Genomic DNA, 17,086 nt, shown 5'->3' with positions numbered 1-17,086 from the left:
TTTCATACTTCCTGACTTCTCTCTTCCCCTGTCCCACCTCTTCTCTCTTATTCCCCTCTCTTTTATAAGAGACAAAACTGAATAAATACATGAATAAAAAATACTGAGAACCATTCTACAGCAATATTTTAGATGTTAGCAGTAAAGCCTCATACGTGTTTTCAGTTCCCGTGCTCGTCCATGTCACTGATCTGAATAATTAATGTAGTCGACTATAGTATGTGGATGACAGCGCCACACACTCGGTCTAGCCATGATCGTCCAGTCATTTCTTTTTAAACTCGTGACCGCAGCACTACACCTGGCTTACCGGTGTTTATCCCTAGAATATCGTGTAAACTGGGATGACAAATGAACTGCTAATGGAAGAAAACCATCCACATTAAAAAAAAAAAAAAAAAAAAAAAGTGTATTACACCCATTTGAACAGTTCACAGCACTGTGAAACAGGGCTCATAAGCCATTGACTGATTCATCGAAAAACAAATTTTGTACTGTTCTGCATTGCTGAAAAGTCTTTTATAACTGGAATGCACTCACAGAGAGCATACACCTCCATCAACGCCAGTATAAATAATGATTTATGAAGCAACCTCCGTCCAACATGTCTAGCGGAGGTAATTAATTCATTCTACGGTCTTAGTCTGTTCTGTTACACAGTCTCAGAAAAGGAATACCTCCCCCGATGCCATGAAAATTTATTATTTATTCCTGCATCCGGATCCAGATTCATCTCAAACTCTACTAAAATCTTCTTCGATCCAGTGCTCACCTATCTACCAGGTTTCACTAAAATCCGATAACTACTTTTTAAGATGTCTTGTGCACGAAAAGATAAACTTACAAACCAACACGGGTGAATACATATCCTCCAACTTCGTTGTCGGAGGTAATCACGGTGACATGCCGTCAAACGACCGGCCACACCAGGCTCATCGCCAACATCAATATGTCGTGTTAGGAAATAACTGAAGACATGTTAAGTACAATACAATATGTATTAGAGAACAGGAAGGATATGATAGCTAGGCAAAACTGAAAGATGGCATTGATTCATTCGATGGCACTCATTTTAAGGGGACTGAGCAGAAACTCCATATATCACCATCTTGACTATCTTTCCCACACATGGGATCCGAGGGATCAAGAGACAGGAGCATCTATGTACTACAAAAGTTGGAGAAATATATATATATATATATATATATATAGAGAGAGAGAGAGAGAGAGAGAGAGAGAGAGAGAGAGAAATGGAGAAATGAATTCCCCGAGCTAGGCAACTAAGGCCATATAACACCGCTGGGTTACAGGAGGGCGCTACCCCTCCCGCCAACGGTAGCCTGGGCGAGGCTCGAACTTGCGACCTCCCGATCACAAGCTCAGCGCGCTACCAAGAGAGAGAGAGAGAGAGAGACTAACCTGACGTCAATTTGTGTGCCTCCAGCAGAAGGGTATTGGTGACGCCCATCTTGGTGAGGTGATAGAGGCAGCTGCATCCAATCACACCCCCGCCCACCACCACCACGTCAACCACACCGCTCACGTCATCCTACCAATGCAACCATCATTACCATCACTACCACAGTCAACATCGCAACCAGCATTACTTCTACACCCAGCTACTACAACCAGCATCATTACTACACCCAGCTACCACAACCAGCATTACCGTCACACCCTCAGCCTATACCATCACTACAACCACAACCTGCCACCACAACCATTATTACCAACATCGCAGCTTCACCCTGGCAACATCGTCCCCTCACCACAACGTTCTATCACTGCACCCATCATCTCCACCACAGTAACTATCACCACCACCACAGCAGCATACCCTGCCACCACAATTAACATCACCACCACCACACCAACCTTCACAACCAACATCATTAACAACCTCAAGCGCTCATCTGCCTGTGGACCAGACAACATAAGCAACATTCACCTTAAACACCTAGGGCCACAAGGCATACAAGCACTCACCAACATATCAAATTACAACTACCGGTACTCACACAACATAATACCCAACATCTGGAAGCATGGCAATATCATCACATCATCACTATCCCTAAACCCAACAAAGACCCTACGTTACCCTCCTCACATCGCCCCATCACACTCCTCTGCACCCACTCTAAAGTCACTGAACGATTGGTACTACAACTAGTCACACCTCACATTCCTCTAGCTCAGTCACAACAAGGCTTTAGGCCACTACACTCCACAAACACCCTTCTTACAGACCTTACACAGAGAGTTTTCGATGGCAGGAATACAGCTAGGCCACCACACAGAACAATCCTAATGACACTAGACATTAGCAAAGCTTTTGATGACATCCCCCGCCACAACCTCACAAACAAAATACTCAACACAAACATGCACAATAACACAAAAAGATGGCTGGCAAACTACTTAGCAGGCAGATGTGCACACGTAACATTTGCCGGTCAGTCTTCTAACATCAGAAACTTCACAAACGGCGTCCCCCAAGGATCTGTTTTGTTCCCTACACTCTTTAACCTATACATGCACGACGTACCCACACCCCACACACCACAGATATACATAGCTTCCTATGCAGATTATATAACACTTACATGTATGCACCAAAACGCAAAAACACAGCTGCACACATCATTCAACCTTACCTCAACACACTACACGAATGGTTCACCACAAACAGGCTCAAAATAGCCCCAGCCAAATCTGCAGTGACTCTTCTCACAAACTGGACAGCAGAACAGAGTCACATCCCTCACCTCACCATATACAACACTCCCCTACCACACACACACACACACACACACACACACACACACACACAATCCTTGGTGTAACATACAATACATCAATGTCATTTAAACAACACATCACAAACATTAAAAATAAAATAACACCAAGACTCAATGCCTTGAGGTCACTTGCCCATACAACATTCGGACACAACAAAGAAACCACCACCACAGTATACAAACAATACATACGTTCAGTGAGGAATTACGCAAGCCCTGCCTGGGCTTCTAACCTGACCAAAACACACTACAACACTCTACAGACCATACAGAACTAGGCCCTAAAAATAATCACAGGCTGCACAGCTACTACACCCACAGATCACCTACATCAAGAAACCAAAGTCCTCAAAGTCAAGGATCACCTAGACATGAGACACCCAGTTTCTTGCTGCAGCCTCCACAAACCCACAACATCCACTACAGTACATGGCAGCACATCCACCCACACCAAGGAACATCAAAACAACACCCAGCACACGATACCATACACAAACACTGTCATCTCTCCCCCCTCGCCCACAGCAGACCAGCTTCCAGAAGCATATCCACACTCAGATCACTCGCCGCTCCATTCAGTCACTTAAAGACAACACACAGCTGTATGCACGGCCTCCTGACATCCACCCTTCTGAATCCTATCTTCCTCGTGAGTATAGGGTCCACCTGGCCAGGCTGAGATGTGGGCACCATCCAGCGCTCTTAAGCTACCAGAAGAGGCTGGATGACTCCGTCGCTGATGCCTGTCCAGGATGCAACGCAGCACCCCACATTATGGAAGCCTGCATTGCACACAATCACCTACGCCAACAACACAACATACACTCTTTGAGAGCTCTGTGGGAAAGCCCGGTCTCGGCCATGGCCTTCCTAAGGGACTCGGGGCTGTTCGGCCAGACTGCCTAGGGAACAACTACTACTACTACTACCAACATCACTATACACTGACAGCACATTCACCACCACTACCACATCTCATCTCATCTCATTACCATACTGTGCCACCACAACCATTATTACATCACGGTAAGCCACACCACCACAACCATAATTACCATCATTGTGAGTTTATGTATGTACACTCACGAGCACTAATTTCTGATCAGGGGTGCCTCCTTCCCACCCCAGTATACCTAAAGAAGAAGGAAGGGGGGAGACGAAACTAGCTTCATCTACTTCTCCTTCAGCTCCCAACCCTCTCCCAAACCCTCCCCCAAACCCCGACTCAACCCCCCATCCGTCAATCTTAATTGGCATTCACATCTCAGGCTAACCTCATACTTATAACTCTTGGTCACACAATTATTACACAAACATAAAACACTTGGATGTGCTAATATTTATGATATAATTATCACTACACTGCAGCAACAACTTAATGCATTATTATAAACGCTGACAGTACAACTAAACCCTTAACAACGGTCAACCAAACCCACAAGCGTTGGGTACACTGCTTAGCACACACACACAAACACACACACACACACATCATTCTCATAATCCTTCAACCATGCAATGTAATAATGAATACAGTATTTCCATACAAGTAAAATCATTGTCACTGTAACCTCTTAGAAAGTCGAACTAAAGGATAATTAATGTCTTTACCAGCATATATTTCTTCCACGCATGAGTACCAACCCTTCCGAGACAGCAATCATTGTAGTTTTTTTTTCTTTTTTTCGTACCCACCGGACCCCCAGTAAGGATATTTTTTTTTGTGCAGAATGTATGTATTTAAGCATGTATGTACTGTATGTGCGCGCGTGTACTTTATGCCCGTCTCTAACAAGTACTAACCTTTGTACTTGGGGTGGTTGAGCTGTGACGAAGGGATGAGTCTCCTGCAGCTGCCCACACCCTGCCACCCATCCCCGCCCACAACCTGCCGCCTACACCCACCCTGCCACCCACACCACACAACATAGGTCTCACTGGCCACATCACCTGGGAAAAAGAAGTCTATCATGTTAGGCTTCGTTACTCTTTGTGTGTGTGTGTGTGTGTGTGTGTGTGTGTGTGTGTGTGTGTGTGTGTGTGTGTGTGTATTATATTAATGAGCCGGTATATACATGTGGGTGTGACCTAATATATTGTGATCATGCTGTAATGATTTTTTTTTTTTTTTTCCAGATAATGTAAGTGCTCGATGGTGCTGGTGTTACTGTGGTACCGGTATTAATGTATGTGTGTCATGACTAGATTTAAGTTATGCGCATTTGATGTGCTAACGTGTTATTCTTATGCGTGGTATTTGCTACTTGTTACTCCGTTTGAGGAAGCTAAGGGTCAATGAGATCATGTAGCTTAAGACTCGAACACCAATTAAAAAGCCAAGAATACGCTGCCTCACTTTCTCATGTGTTTTCAGGTGCACGGACTGCATTAAAATATAAGAAGTCAGCTCAGTTTAACGAAGTGCTTTTTTCGAGATGTACAGTATGACAACCTCAACTCTCAAAACAGAATGATTCTGACAATGAACTTAATTTTGGCAGCCAACTCATCATCTTAGATTACATCACCTACCACTCCGAATGGTTAAAATACCCATGTGTCATCTGCAATTTCTTGAGAACAGGTACATATGCGTGTATAATGATGTGCAAACAGGCGTTAAACCATCGTCACAGACTTCAGTCTGTAAGACAAATGGAGCTCGGCCTGTAGTTATCTTGATGTTGAACAAATATCAAGACACCTTTCTCAGCAATTACAGTGCTGACGAGGAGCTTACATATGGTGTTGCTTGCCTCCTAGGTGGAGCCAAGCGACTGCGACGTCAGTACAGGAGCCAAAACTCCTCATACTTCCCCGCACCACACCGTGGTGAAGGACCCTGGTGAGGTGCTGTTTGCCGCATGATGATGTCGGTTCCCTGCACGGTGTATGTACTGCACTGTACTATGGGTTAAAAAAGCATCGGTGCACAGGGGGTCCGATGTCCACCGAAAACATTCGTTCATTACCCACGTCTCATTGTGTATGAACAATGTCTGTTTATATAAACATAACATTTGCTAAAGGTCTGCAAGAGAATACTGCCTGTTGGCGATATATGACACCTCCCGACATCAGGGCTACCAACGTGTGGTAGGTCGGACACTATTATTTTCGTGACCTTCGTTACGTGGTCCCAGATGTTTCACGTATATTGTACACGATACTTTTTTTTATTCATAGTACCTGTAGGACGGCCCCATAGAAACGGTTGCTCACCTGTGGTCGACGGGCATGCTCGGCCAGATACCCCGGGGCTAGGCAACAACGAACACAGAAACAACAATTAAAGCTTACCCCAGAAATCCATTATTATATCATAGGTTATATAACTCACACTGGACTTCTGCAGACTTCTGTTTAGCTGATTCTTCATAAAGATGTCACAAGCCCACATTTAACTACTGATCTCTGCAAGGTAATTTTTCTGTTGCTGTCGTAATATAATTTCTAATTCCGTTCTCATTAATGCCATTCTGCAACACATATCCTTTTAGCAACCATCTCACTCCTGTATGGTATGACACTATGAAAAACTCAGATCTAACTTCATCGCAGAACGGTTTAAGATTCTGTAGTTCCTCCTGACATCACTGTATACTGGGTTTAGAGAAGCTGCAAGTGTCTGTCTGCCAATGCTTGCCAATTATAAATACAGCGAGTTGTGCTCACATCACGCCATGTTTCTTTGTTAGAGGCGGTCATTGTTGGTGCCCTAACCCAGTAATTGTTCCTACATTATTCCGCTTGTACTGAAGACAGAATGCATCGCCAATTTCAAATATATCCTTAGTTTTCGCAGTAGTTACTTCAGAGAAGAGTGAATGAAGAGTCCCGGGCAAATGTGGCAGCATGCATAGAAAAGTTTCAGAGAAGTGAGAGAGTGTTAACTGGAGATATGAATGGAAATGTAGAGAATGTGAAGGTGGATGGAGTGGCTGGTGAGTGGGGTGCGCCTGCAGAAGTGGATGAGAATGGCAGTGATCTAGAGGACATTTAAATGTGCAGGGAGGAGGTTGGTGATAGCCAATACCTTCTTTAGGCACAAAATGATTCACAGGTATGGCGAGTGATGAGAAGGGTGGGTAAAGATGGTGGTGATGGTGGTGGTGATGATAATGATGACATGATGATGATGACAGTGGTAGTGGTGATGATAATGATGATTATGATGATGGTGATTGTGGTGGTGGTGGTGGTAGTGATGATAATGATAGTGATGATTGATGATTATGATACTGATGATGATGATGATGATGATCATAGTCATGATGATGATGATCATGAGGGTGGTGGTGTTGGTGATGATGGTATGTATTCATTATACGCAGTGTATCAAATTTTCTTGATTTAGAGTCTTTGGAGTCTTGAAAAAGGCTGTACGAATGAATGATAATTACGATGATACTTGATATCAATTAATATCTCACGGTATGAAAATTTATCAAAGATTTCTTGATTTAATGTGAGTCGAGTATAACCTTGTAATTTTGATTTTCACCTTACAAAATAAAGTCGTACAGATTTATCACTGTCACCAAATAGCAAACTCTGTCCTACATTTACAAAACGTCTGCTATATTGTGATTCAGACGATAACACAGTATACTGACCTTGGAGTGAACACAGCCTTATCCTATGTTTACCGGCAACATAAAGGTCGTTAACAGAGAATGCACTGTCAGGCAGGGACTTGAGGATGGGAACAGCTCAGTAACTCTTCTCTCACTAACCAACTGAAGGACGACTCTCGCACTCACTCTAAATTACTTAACCCTCATTGCGTTGCCAGATACTCAAACCCATGGTGTCGTACCTGGCGTTTAAAGTTAGTTTTTTTTTTTTATGATATGCGTTTTTTTTTTTTTTTTCTTTTAGCACATCCTGTACTACTGTTGCTACTACATTTGAGCTCACGAATAAAACAAAATTAGTGCCTATGGACCTAGTCAGTCCTTGGAGGTTTGGGACTTCTCGTGTTTCCTTTTTCCTTGCAGATATCAGCATATATAAGAATCAAGCCTACTCCCAAGGTCTAGTACAGTCGGCCTAAGAAGAGACGGTGGAGTATCCAGAAGTTTCCGGTCAGCGATGGTGCACATACTCTTGCTTATATCTCTACGAGGTGAAACCTAATACGTAAAATTGTTACAAAAAACAATAAATCAATGCCAAAGTACCTGTATATTTCAAAATTGTAGGAAGCAGTTCGTTAGTTACCATAATAGGAAATCCTAAACGGAACTAATTGAAATTTCACAACTATCGCTCAGGGACAGTCAGGAATAACTTGTGGAGTTCATGTCTAGTATGGTAACATGCAATAATTTTTTAGTAGCGTAAGACTGAACAAAAGGAAGCTTCAATAAAGTTAAGATTAATAATTATTATTTAAAAAATAATTTCCGTTACAATACCAGGAAATAATTTAAGGTCATTTATTTCCGTTTCCAAAGTCTTCATTGACGACGACAGAAAGCGGGAAGGCGGTGCAAGCCAGTAAACTATTTTAAATCTTTCGATCAACACGCACGAAAGCAGATAACATTTACTCAAAGATTACACTGCCTTTGGCCAGCTTTCCATTAAGAAAAATCTCTGGATTATTTAAGATAAGCCAGAAGGCTATCGGTGAAGGAAGTATAAATAAAAGAACTTCGAAATTTGCTTAGAGTCGGAGCTCCTTGGAGAATGTTAACTTCTGTCAGTCTGATATCCTCAGTGCATAATCGATTAGCAAGAGTAATAAAATGCAGAGGTTCATAAGCAAATCATTGAGTTCAAAACTTCCAAATCTGCATTTTCTGTTCAGCAGGACATTACAGTTTATTTTAAAAAATAGATATTAAGATTAAAAGATGGAGTAAAGAGTGTGTCCTTTTGCATTGCAAGAGTTTATGAACTCATGTTTTGGTCCTGTTCATTGCCTAGTGTAAGAGAAAAAGGCAGAATCTGTCTTATCTCCTTACAAGTAAAAATAATTTTGCATCAGCTGGGAATAAAGTTGCTAATTATAATTATTACAGGCGAAAGACGGAATAAAAGGCAGTACGGTCTTGCTGCTACCGCAGGTAGGGCATCATTACGAATAGTGGATTCATTGTTATGGCATCCTTATTGTTGCTGTATCATCACCATAGCATTTGAAAATAAGGCAGTGTATTGTAGTCACAAGAATTTTCCTTAACTGGTCTTCAATACTAGAGCATCTGTATTTGAAAACATGGGAAACAAATCAGGAACACGGAGTTATAGGCCTACTGCCCACCGCGCGCGAAGTAATACATGTCACCAGGACCCATATACATACAGGATCTAACCATACCGACCCCAAAACGCGTCGCGTTTGCGCATGACGTCATGGCGAAGACACCAGGTGAGGTCTTCCGAGAAGGGGTTGCCATATAGTGAGAAGTAGACTCAGTTGCTCAGAGGTCACGGCGCCAAACAGGTCACCTCTGTCACCTGCACTTTATTCCATTGTATGTGCCCAGTGAAATAATGCCTACCAATTGTGCATTGTTTGGCTGTAACCTTACTGAAGAAAGGTGGGGATATAACTTTCTCTATTTTCCCCAAAGATGAAGAGATTAGACGTAAGTGGATTCATCTGTGCAAGAAGAAAGACACAATTAATCCGAATACTGCTCGCATCGGCAGCCTTCACTTTGATCAGTGCTTTTAAAAGAAATCTAAAATATGAACTTCTCAAACTGCATATTCCAAAAAATCAAATACGCCTTGAAGAGCACGCCCTGCCAACGCTGAATCTGCCATCAACTTCGGTAAATGTTAAGTCCCTTCCCCTTTCTCTCTCTCTCTCTCTGCGTAGGTGCATATCCCTGTATGTGGTGGGCTTTGCTCTTTATAAGCTGTACAGTATATCTCCCCTCACGGGGTTTGTGCTTGCAGAAATGTGGAAAAGCACGTGGTCCATTGCATTTACCAGCCCAGGTAGAGGCAACTGGCCACCGCACTAATATGAGTTGCTAGTATTCATATTTACCCACCATTATTTTGTTCTACCCACGTACTGTAGGTAACCATTACTGAGTACCCTAGCAAGAAAGCAGTAGTGTTGAAAATTAAGTACGGTATATCGCGGAATGTATTTGTTTAAAGCAGGTTCGTAACGTAGTAATTCCATCTGGAAGCGTTTGGCAAGAAGTATGTTATCATCCCCCCCCCTTCCTTCCCTCCCTCCCTCCCTTCCAGGTCCCAAAAACAACGGTGCCAGGTCGTTGGAAATGATTTATACAGCTACTTTTCGTTCTCAAAGAGTGAATAATTCGTAAAAACTATATAGCTTTCTATGTACATGAAGCCACAAAGAGTATATGAAATACATTCACATATATTTAATAGCTCGGATTAAGAGATTTGTTATTTATAATTAACGATTTGGTATCTACGCAGTCTCTCTCTCCATGATAGGCCTATATGCGGAATATATACATATGACAAACTGTGGCTTAAAACCAGCATAAAACCTAAGCCTTACCAACGGTAATTTAAAAGACTACTGGCAAGGCATTGTCAGTACTAATATATAGGCATGTCTCTTTTCCTACTGAAGTAATTAGCCTTTTTGTTCGATACCGAGTATTTTTCAGGATGCCGGTATTAAACAGAAATTTGGCTAACTCGACACGAAAGCTGCAGAGTAAGATGTCGAAGTTAAGGAAATGAAGCCTGCATAGTAACATATAGTCAATACCGGTAGCAGTACCAATAAACATCCGGTATCATTTATAAAAAGATGATATCCATGTATCCTAATAAATGTCACTATTAGAGTATATTGTGTTTATTTGTAAATCATGTACCTTTAAATATGAGAAGGGAGAGGTTAAACAATAATTTGAATTGAGGAAATGTGTGTAGGGAACGAGTTGTGTAAAGGAAGCAAGGTGGGAGGGGTGGGTATGGAGGATGACAGACAGCTGCACCTCACCGCGACTTGAGGCCTCCCTCTGAGGTCCCAAGGAAGATGGTGGGTGGGGAGAAATGGGAGGAGTGCCCTGTCTCAAGCGTGACGTCAGTAAATCTGCGTAGTGGAAAGGTGTGAGAAGACCCTATATGTATATGGGTCCTGCATGTCACATTCATTCAAATCGGGAAAGGTAACTATATAAGTGTTAACCTCTAATAAATCACTGCCTCCTGTAATTCATTTTACATAATCCTTAGCGTGATGTAATATATATTTTATTTGATATGACTTGATGAAGGCATTGAATGTTTGCCTTATATTCACTGTTTCATTAAAAGTATGGCAGTGCAGTGACCGAAGCAATCTGAAACTCTGCCATCACTTCTTGGGGCGACTGTACTCCTAAATACTATACACCTCCACATGTCACCACTTCGGCGCTAACACCCACCGTCCATACTGAATACAAGCTAGGGCTCTCATTTGGTACTAGTGTATTGGTACCGTATTAGCAGGATTATTATCACATGTCGGCGGGTCTTCTTGCAAGTCAGTGAAGTCTGCATTATGGAATTCAAATCCTCTTCCCTGCCCCAGCCGGGATTCGAACCTTGGTCCATTAGGAAAGCAGGGCGCCTCTCTACCGATTCAGCCACATTACACACACACACACACACACACATATATATATATATGTATATATATATATAGATAGATAGATAGATAGAGATAGATAGATATAATATATATATACATATATATATATATACCGGTATATATATATATATATATATATATATATATATATATATATATATATATATGGGGTGGGTATATGTATGTGTGGGTTTGCCTGAATTTGAGTGTAAAAGGACCTATTTCAACATCTTTTTCACTTTATTAATATCTGAGAAACGGGGTTTAGAGATGATGATGATGATGACAATGATGATGCTAATGAGATGATGATCCAAACATTTCCAGTCACTAAAATGTGGAGAAAAAAAATGAAAGACTCTCAAAAACCTGTATTTTAAAGTTAACAAAGCAACAAGTAAAGATCTTTCCTATTAACAACAGAAGCCACTTGTTTAGATCCACGATAATTATTCTAATGTACTCAACTTCAACTGAATCGATGATGGCAACGTTGGTACAGTCAAGAACAAAAGTTCTCGTACTATTCCACTGCCTCTACTTCATACTTTGAGCATGTTCGTCACTCTTCTCCTTGACATAATAATCTTACCAAAGAGAATCATCCCTGAGAACAGAAGCCCGCCAAGCCTCGCTCTCTGCTTAGTAACATTAGCCAGCTGAGGAGTGTGAGAAGCAGATGTGAAATAATAGCCGAAGTTTGGCTCGACTGTACCGCTGAGAGACGCGTTCCATTATGATATTATACAGTGCTAACGTTAAACTTACTTATTTACCTTCTCTCTCTCTCTCTCTCTCTCTCTCTCTCTCTCACACACACACACACACACACACACACACACACCAGATAATGGACATACCACACAGCGTTACATCATATCAAATTCACTTATCTTACATGTCTTCATCCCATCAACGTAGTGGGCAAACAACCGATATAAATATCATCATGGCTGACACCTAAACCCTTTCAGCCTGCGAACATCATTTCTATTTTGAATATAGTCGTCTAGCCAGAATTTAAACAAAAATATCCCCAGGCCGAAGGGGTTAATGGAGATAGGCTATTACTCCTTCAGTCATAGGATATCTTTCCAAGGCTGAAATCTGGATCATCTGGTGTTTAGAATACACCAATATCGCCCTCATTCTGAAGAGGTTAAGAGAAGAGCAGTGTGTGTATATATATATATATATATATATATATATATATATATATATATATATATATATATATATATATGATGTCGGCTTTACCAGTGTATAAAAGAGTATAATTACTGCTTTACAGTATTTCACAGTCTGATTTATGCCAACAGACATATGAAATGTCGAATACATCAACAGATATGATATGTCAAGTGAGTTACAAGTATTGCATATTTACCTCACCTAAGAACAGGTGTACACTGCAAACCAAGAGAGATCGTAAAACATATTTACGATCGGTTCCCTGTCGTAACTTGAATATGAGTAGATTCTGTACTTTCCTTCCTGCTTCCTCCCAGCTATAACATGATTATCTTTCTCTCGTAATCAAGTATTAGTTTTTGCTTCTGGAACAGGAGACTTGGGAAGACTCGGCACTCACGTTACGACACAGAATCGATTGTATATAATGTTGAAGAATCCCACCACGTACCGGTTAATTTGTAGTATCGTAGTTGGATAACATGACACCCCCAGTGATTGAATTACTGACAGGCATCAACACCATCAGACAGGGTGGATTTTATACTGTCCCGCCAGGCAATTTCTCATGTGTTGCGGGAACGGCTCTGCCAGCGGTATGACATCAATGTAGATCCTGCATCAGTTTCTACTTCCCATAACCCTTTCCATGATTTTATAGTGTTTGCGTTTTGACCTTACTATCAGAATGATCGAGTACTATACTATCTTCACTTTAACTTGGTCCAGATTTCCGTCCTGTTGCAGTTAATTCACATACTGTAGTTCAGCGGCAGAAAAGACAACATTGTGGCTCTACATTCTTTCCACAGAACTTCTTCGTGACTAGCACCATACTCTATTGTTAGTCTACTACTACAACCTAGTATTCAAGGTGGAGATGACAGTTTTAGGCCAAGTTAGTGTAAAAATAGTATACGTTCACGAGACAGTTAAAATGTCCCCATTCGTCACACCAGCTGCCAGCACACTGAGCTGTCCCCGCAACATACGGGTCATCCTGTATGCATTTCAAAACAACTACTGCTTCATGAAAATCCTCCAATGATGTTTGGATTATTAGTATTAAATGCAAAGATGTCTAATGAAAACTTCAGACATCAGTGGTGGCTGTGCGTCATGAGGCTGGGGTTGCAACACAAGGTGACCCCATTACACAACTGGTCATCATACCACTTGCAGCTGTGTTCTCGCTGATATTGATTCCGTAGTGCCTCTCCCTCAGCGACTTATTTTCTTTCTTACACTTTACTTTCTCTTGTAAGTGGACACTTCGTAGCGCCTCATAGTGATATATTCTCTTTCTTACTCTCTTTCATATTATGTGGAAATATTGTAACACCTCTTCCTAAGTGACTTATTTTCCCTTCTTACATCTAACTTTCTCTTGCACGTTTTGTTTGTTTAATATGTACAGTACACATTTTTGCTTCTGTAACGTGCAAAATTATGTCTAACTGAAAGATGAAAATAAATCGCCGAGAATCAGGTATCACGAAATCTCCGAACCGGCTAGAAATGCCAGTCTCTTGAATCTAGATGACGTCATTTCCAGTCAATTCCTTATGCTGCTACTAGACGATTTTTCATTGCTTAGGAAAGGCTTCGTGCACTGAAGGGCTTTATTAAGGCAGTATTTAAACCCCTCCAGTTCGAAAAGTTTCTCCTAGGCCAAATAAAATCGTCAGATACAAAAAATAGAATAAAAAGACATACCCGGGCTCAGTGGGTTAAGATAGGAGGTACAGCCGTGAGCATAAGTTCGCTCATACTGGAGAGATGTTACATGAACCATTTTTATGTGATAGCGGTATCTAGGACTCAACAAGAGTATGAGATTGAGGAAGACCCCCTGTTGTTTGGGGAGGAGTGAAAAATACGGACGACCGAACTCCATACTGCCAGAGGATTATCTTTTGCTCAAGACTGTACTAATAGTTATACAACCTAGGACTCACCCCGCTCTCACACACAGCAAATGGACCAAACAATACTGGCAAACATTAACAAACAATGTATAGACTCTACCATCAGGAACAGCCAACATTTTTTTTTTTCTTTAAGATAACAAACAAGAACCAAGGATAATCAAGAATGTACACTTTTTACAGCTTCCATAACCCCTTCAATGCAATTGTAATTCTTGGAAATTTCATCCTCGCTATTACCAGGTGATTTCACTCGAGTCAAAGAAGAATTTCTCAAAGTGGTTAGAAACAATTGTCATTAACTATTTCCCTTTGATGATGTTTTATGACGTCTTTTACCAATCTCATCAAGGTCTGACCATTAGGAAAATCTTCTCCTAGTGAATGGGTTAAGAGATTTAGAATGACATCAGATCAGTGTAATTTGTCCTTGGTATTATATAACAGATCTAACCTTCTAAGGAAAACTTTATAATTCTAGAAATTATAAACTATGCAATAACAACCCTTTCTATACACAAGACTATTAACAGGACACGAGTAAACAAGGGGCGCGGCACACTGTCCATGGCAGACACCAGTAAGTGTGGCTGGTACCGGCTACAGTACTGTACCCAGGTGAGAGTACCTCCACGTGAGTGTACTCGGGTGGATATTTTCAGGTTAGCGAGCGAGCCCCTTGGAAGACAAAAATAGTTGTGGAAGCAGAAGAAATTCACTGGTAGTGAATCTCCATAGCACCCACAGCTGTTGTTCCTCCCACACATGGGCAGTTTGTCACTGCTGTTTCCTGCTTCAACCACCCTTACTCTTGCAGTCAGTCTTTGTCAGTGGCAGAGGAGCCAAGCGCCTAGTTCCACACCACAGACGGCGCCCACTAGCTGCTATGGTAGTGGCCAGAGGCTCATATTGCTGCTGCTGCTGCTGTTCACCCACTACTGTTGCTGCCAGTGCTGTTACTGCTGCTGGAGATGCAGTTGGCCCTGAGAAAGTGGCCTGAGAGCCTTAATCCCTTTTAGTTAGGTGACGTATTTGTTATCTCCAGATGACTTACGTACATTATAAGAGACCCTCACTAGTGTAGGGGTTAATGAAGACTGTATAACCTTCTTTGTTCCAAAAGTCTCTTATAACATAAAAAGAATCGTCTGAAGGCAACAGGAATAACCTAAAAACACGTCACTCGATGTCAGGGGTTAAAGCTGGTCTACACTTCCGTTTCAGTGAAGCTGGATGAGGACACGCGTTCGGCATCCACCTCCGGAATTGTGAGCTCTTCTGGGTCTACACGTGTTGGTGATCCTTGGGGCAACCTTTCGGTCAGGGACGATTGCCTCATCATCGCGGGTGCTAGGTTAGGATTGGAAGACCGAGTATCAACCCCCTGTCGGAACGCATTCACTACACGAATCTGTAGGCCACAAGATCTCAGTTAGAGGAGGAGGAATAAACAATAATAATAAACACAGCTAAAAACCACAGAATACATATCATCCTAGGGTAAGAGACTGCATATTTGGGAGTAGTAAGAGGTGAATGAGCGTTGAGAATTTATAACCAAACTTGCATGGCATTACTTAGGCTTTAAGTCTCTCTCTCTCTCTCTTTCTCTCTCTCTCTCTCTCTCTCTCTCAAAAGTGATCGTATTTAATTGTGAGAGGGTTACTGTGAGCACAGGTAATGAGTGATGGAGAGTGAATTTCGTGCTTCATAACGCTGCCACCTTTCCACGGACGAAGATGAAGCTCCACAAACCTTCCACACTATGATCAAACAAAGGACATGGCGATAAATTATGGATCTTAATAGTCAAGTTTCAGTTACACTTCTTTATGGTTAGATCTGGTTCATTAGGTTGGGTTTGGGAAATCTCTGCTCGTTTTCTATATTCACTGATGTAGTTCTAAATAGATGGAATTCAATTATGTAAGGAGACAAGCCACTCACACCCAACCGAACGGACCTCAGCTTAACCGTGAAGTGATATAACTCTGGCCTAACCCTCTGGAGACCGATGTTTACCATCAAGTTATGTTTACAACCATTATGGAAGGTTATTGAAGAGATGGCTGCGATATGCTTCCAAACATAAACATACTTTTCAAGTGAGAGGTGAGCAGTGGGGGTGATGGGGAAGGAGAGCTCACTTGCCATTCCCACTCACATTATAAGAAAAATCATGCTTCTTGCAAAAATCCCATGCCAAACTCGACCCTATCTATTCATTTTAAGTTAGTATCTTTAAAAATCTGTTAAAAGTTGTTAATAGTGAATTATGACTTAGTGAATTAACAGGAAGCAAAAGTTGTGAAGATGACATTTTAAAGCCTTGCCTAAAATACAAAAGAAAAGTGACAGGATGACTAAAGAGAGAGTGGTGTCATTATTTCAGAAGTATGTAAGTGTTGCTGGCCTCCCTGATTTGATATACAATAAGGAGCATTCAAAAAGCTCGACACCCACGCCCTAAAAATGGTGTCAGGGCCGAATATTTGATTTTGCCCCGTGGTCTTGACGTTCGACCGATTATCATAATCGAACTGCGTCATTCTTGTCTGACCCTTAACACTTCC

The 17,086-nt window shown here is 41.6% G+C and overlaps 2 protein-coding genes across 2 annotated transcripts in view; both read right to left on the bottom strand.

Moving 5' to 3' along the window:
• Positions 1-13,584, bottom strand: part of LOC145414451 (sarcosine dehydrogenase, mitochondrial-like) — a 30,214-nt gene extending 16,630 nt beyond the window's left edge. Inside the window, exons 1-4 of the mRNA XM_080284008.1 lie at positions 13,542-13,584; positions 5,991-6,061; positions 4,605-4,751; positions 1,420-1,549 (exon numbers count right to left, since the gene is read on the bottom strand). Of these exons, the coding sequence (XP_080140134.1) occupies positions 1,420-1,549; positions 4,605-4,751; positions 5,991-6,061; positions 13,542-13,584 (391 nt within the window). The remainder of the gene's footprint in view (positions 1-1,419; positions 1,550-4,604; positions 4,752-5,990; positions 6,062-13,541) is intronic.
• The window catches only part of LOC145414374 (plasma membrane calcium-transporting ATPase 3-like), a 92,313-nt gene continuing 86,983 nt past the window's right edge, over positions 11,757-17,086 (bottom strand). The window contains exon 20 of the mRNA XM_080283909.1: positions 11,757-15,924. Coding sequence (XP_080140035.1) covers positions 15,721-15,924 — 204 coding nt within the window. The 3' untranslated portion in view covers positions 11,757-15,720. The remainder of the gene's footprint in view (positions 15,925-17,086) is intronic.

This window comes from Coenobita brevimanus, chromosome 99, assembly GCF_032717465.1.
Source record: "Coenobita brevimanus isolate Jiangsu-jjx chromosome 99, ASM3271746v2, whole genome shotgun sequence".
NCBI lineage: Eukaryota > Metazoa > Arthropoda > Malacostraca > Decapoda > Coenobitidae > Coenobita > Coenobita brevimanus.
The sequence above is the reverse complement of the archived record's forward strand: the minus strand, read 5'-3'. Positions and strand labels throughout refer to the sequence as shown.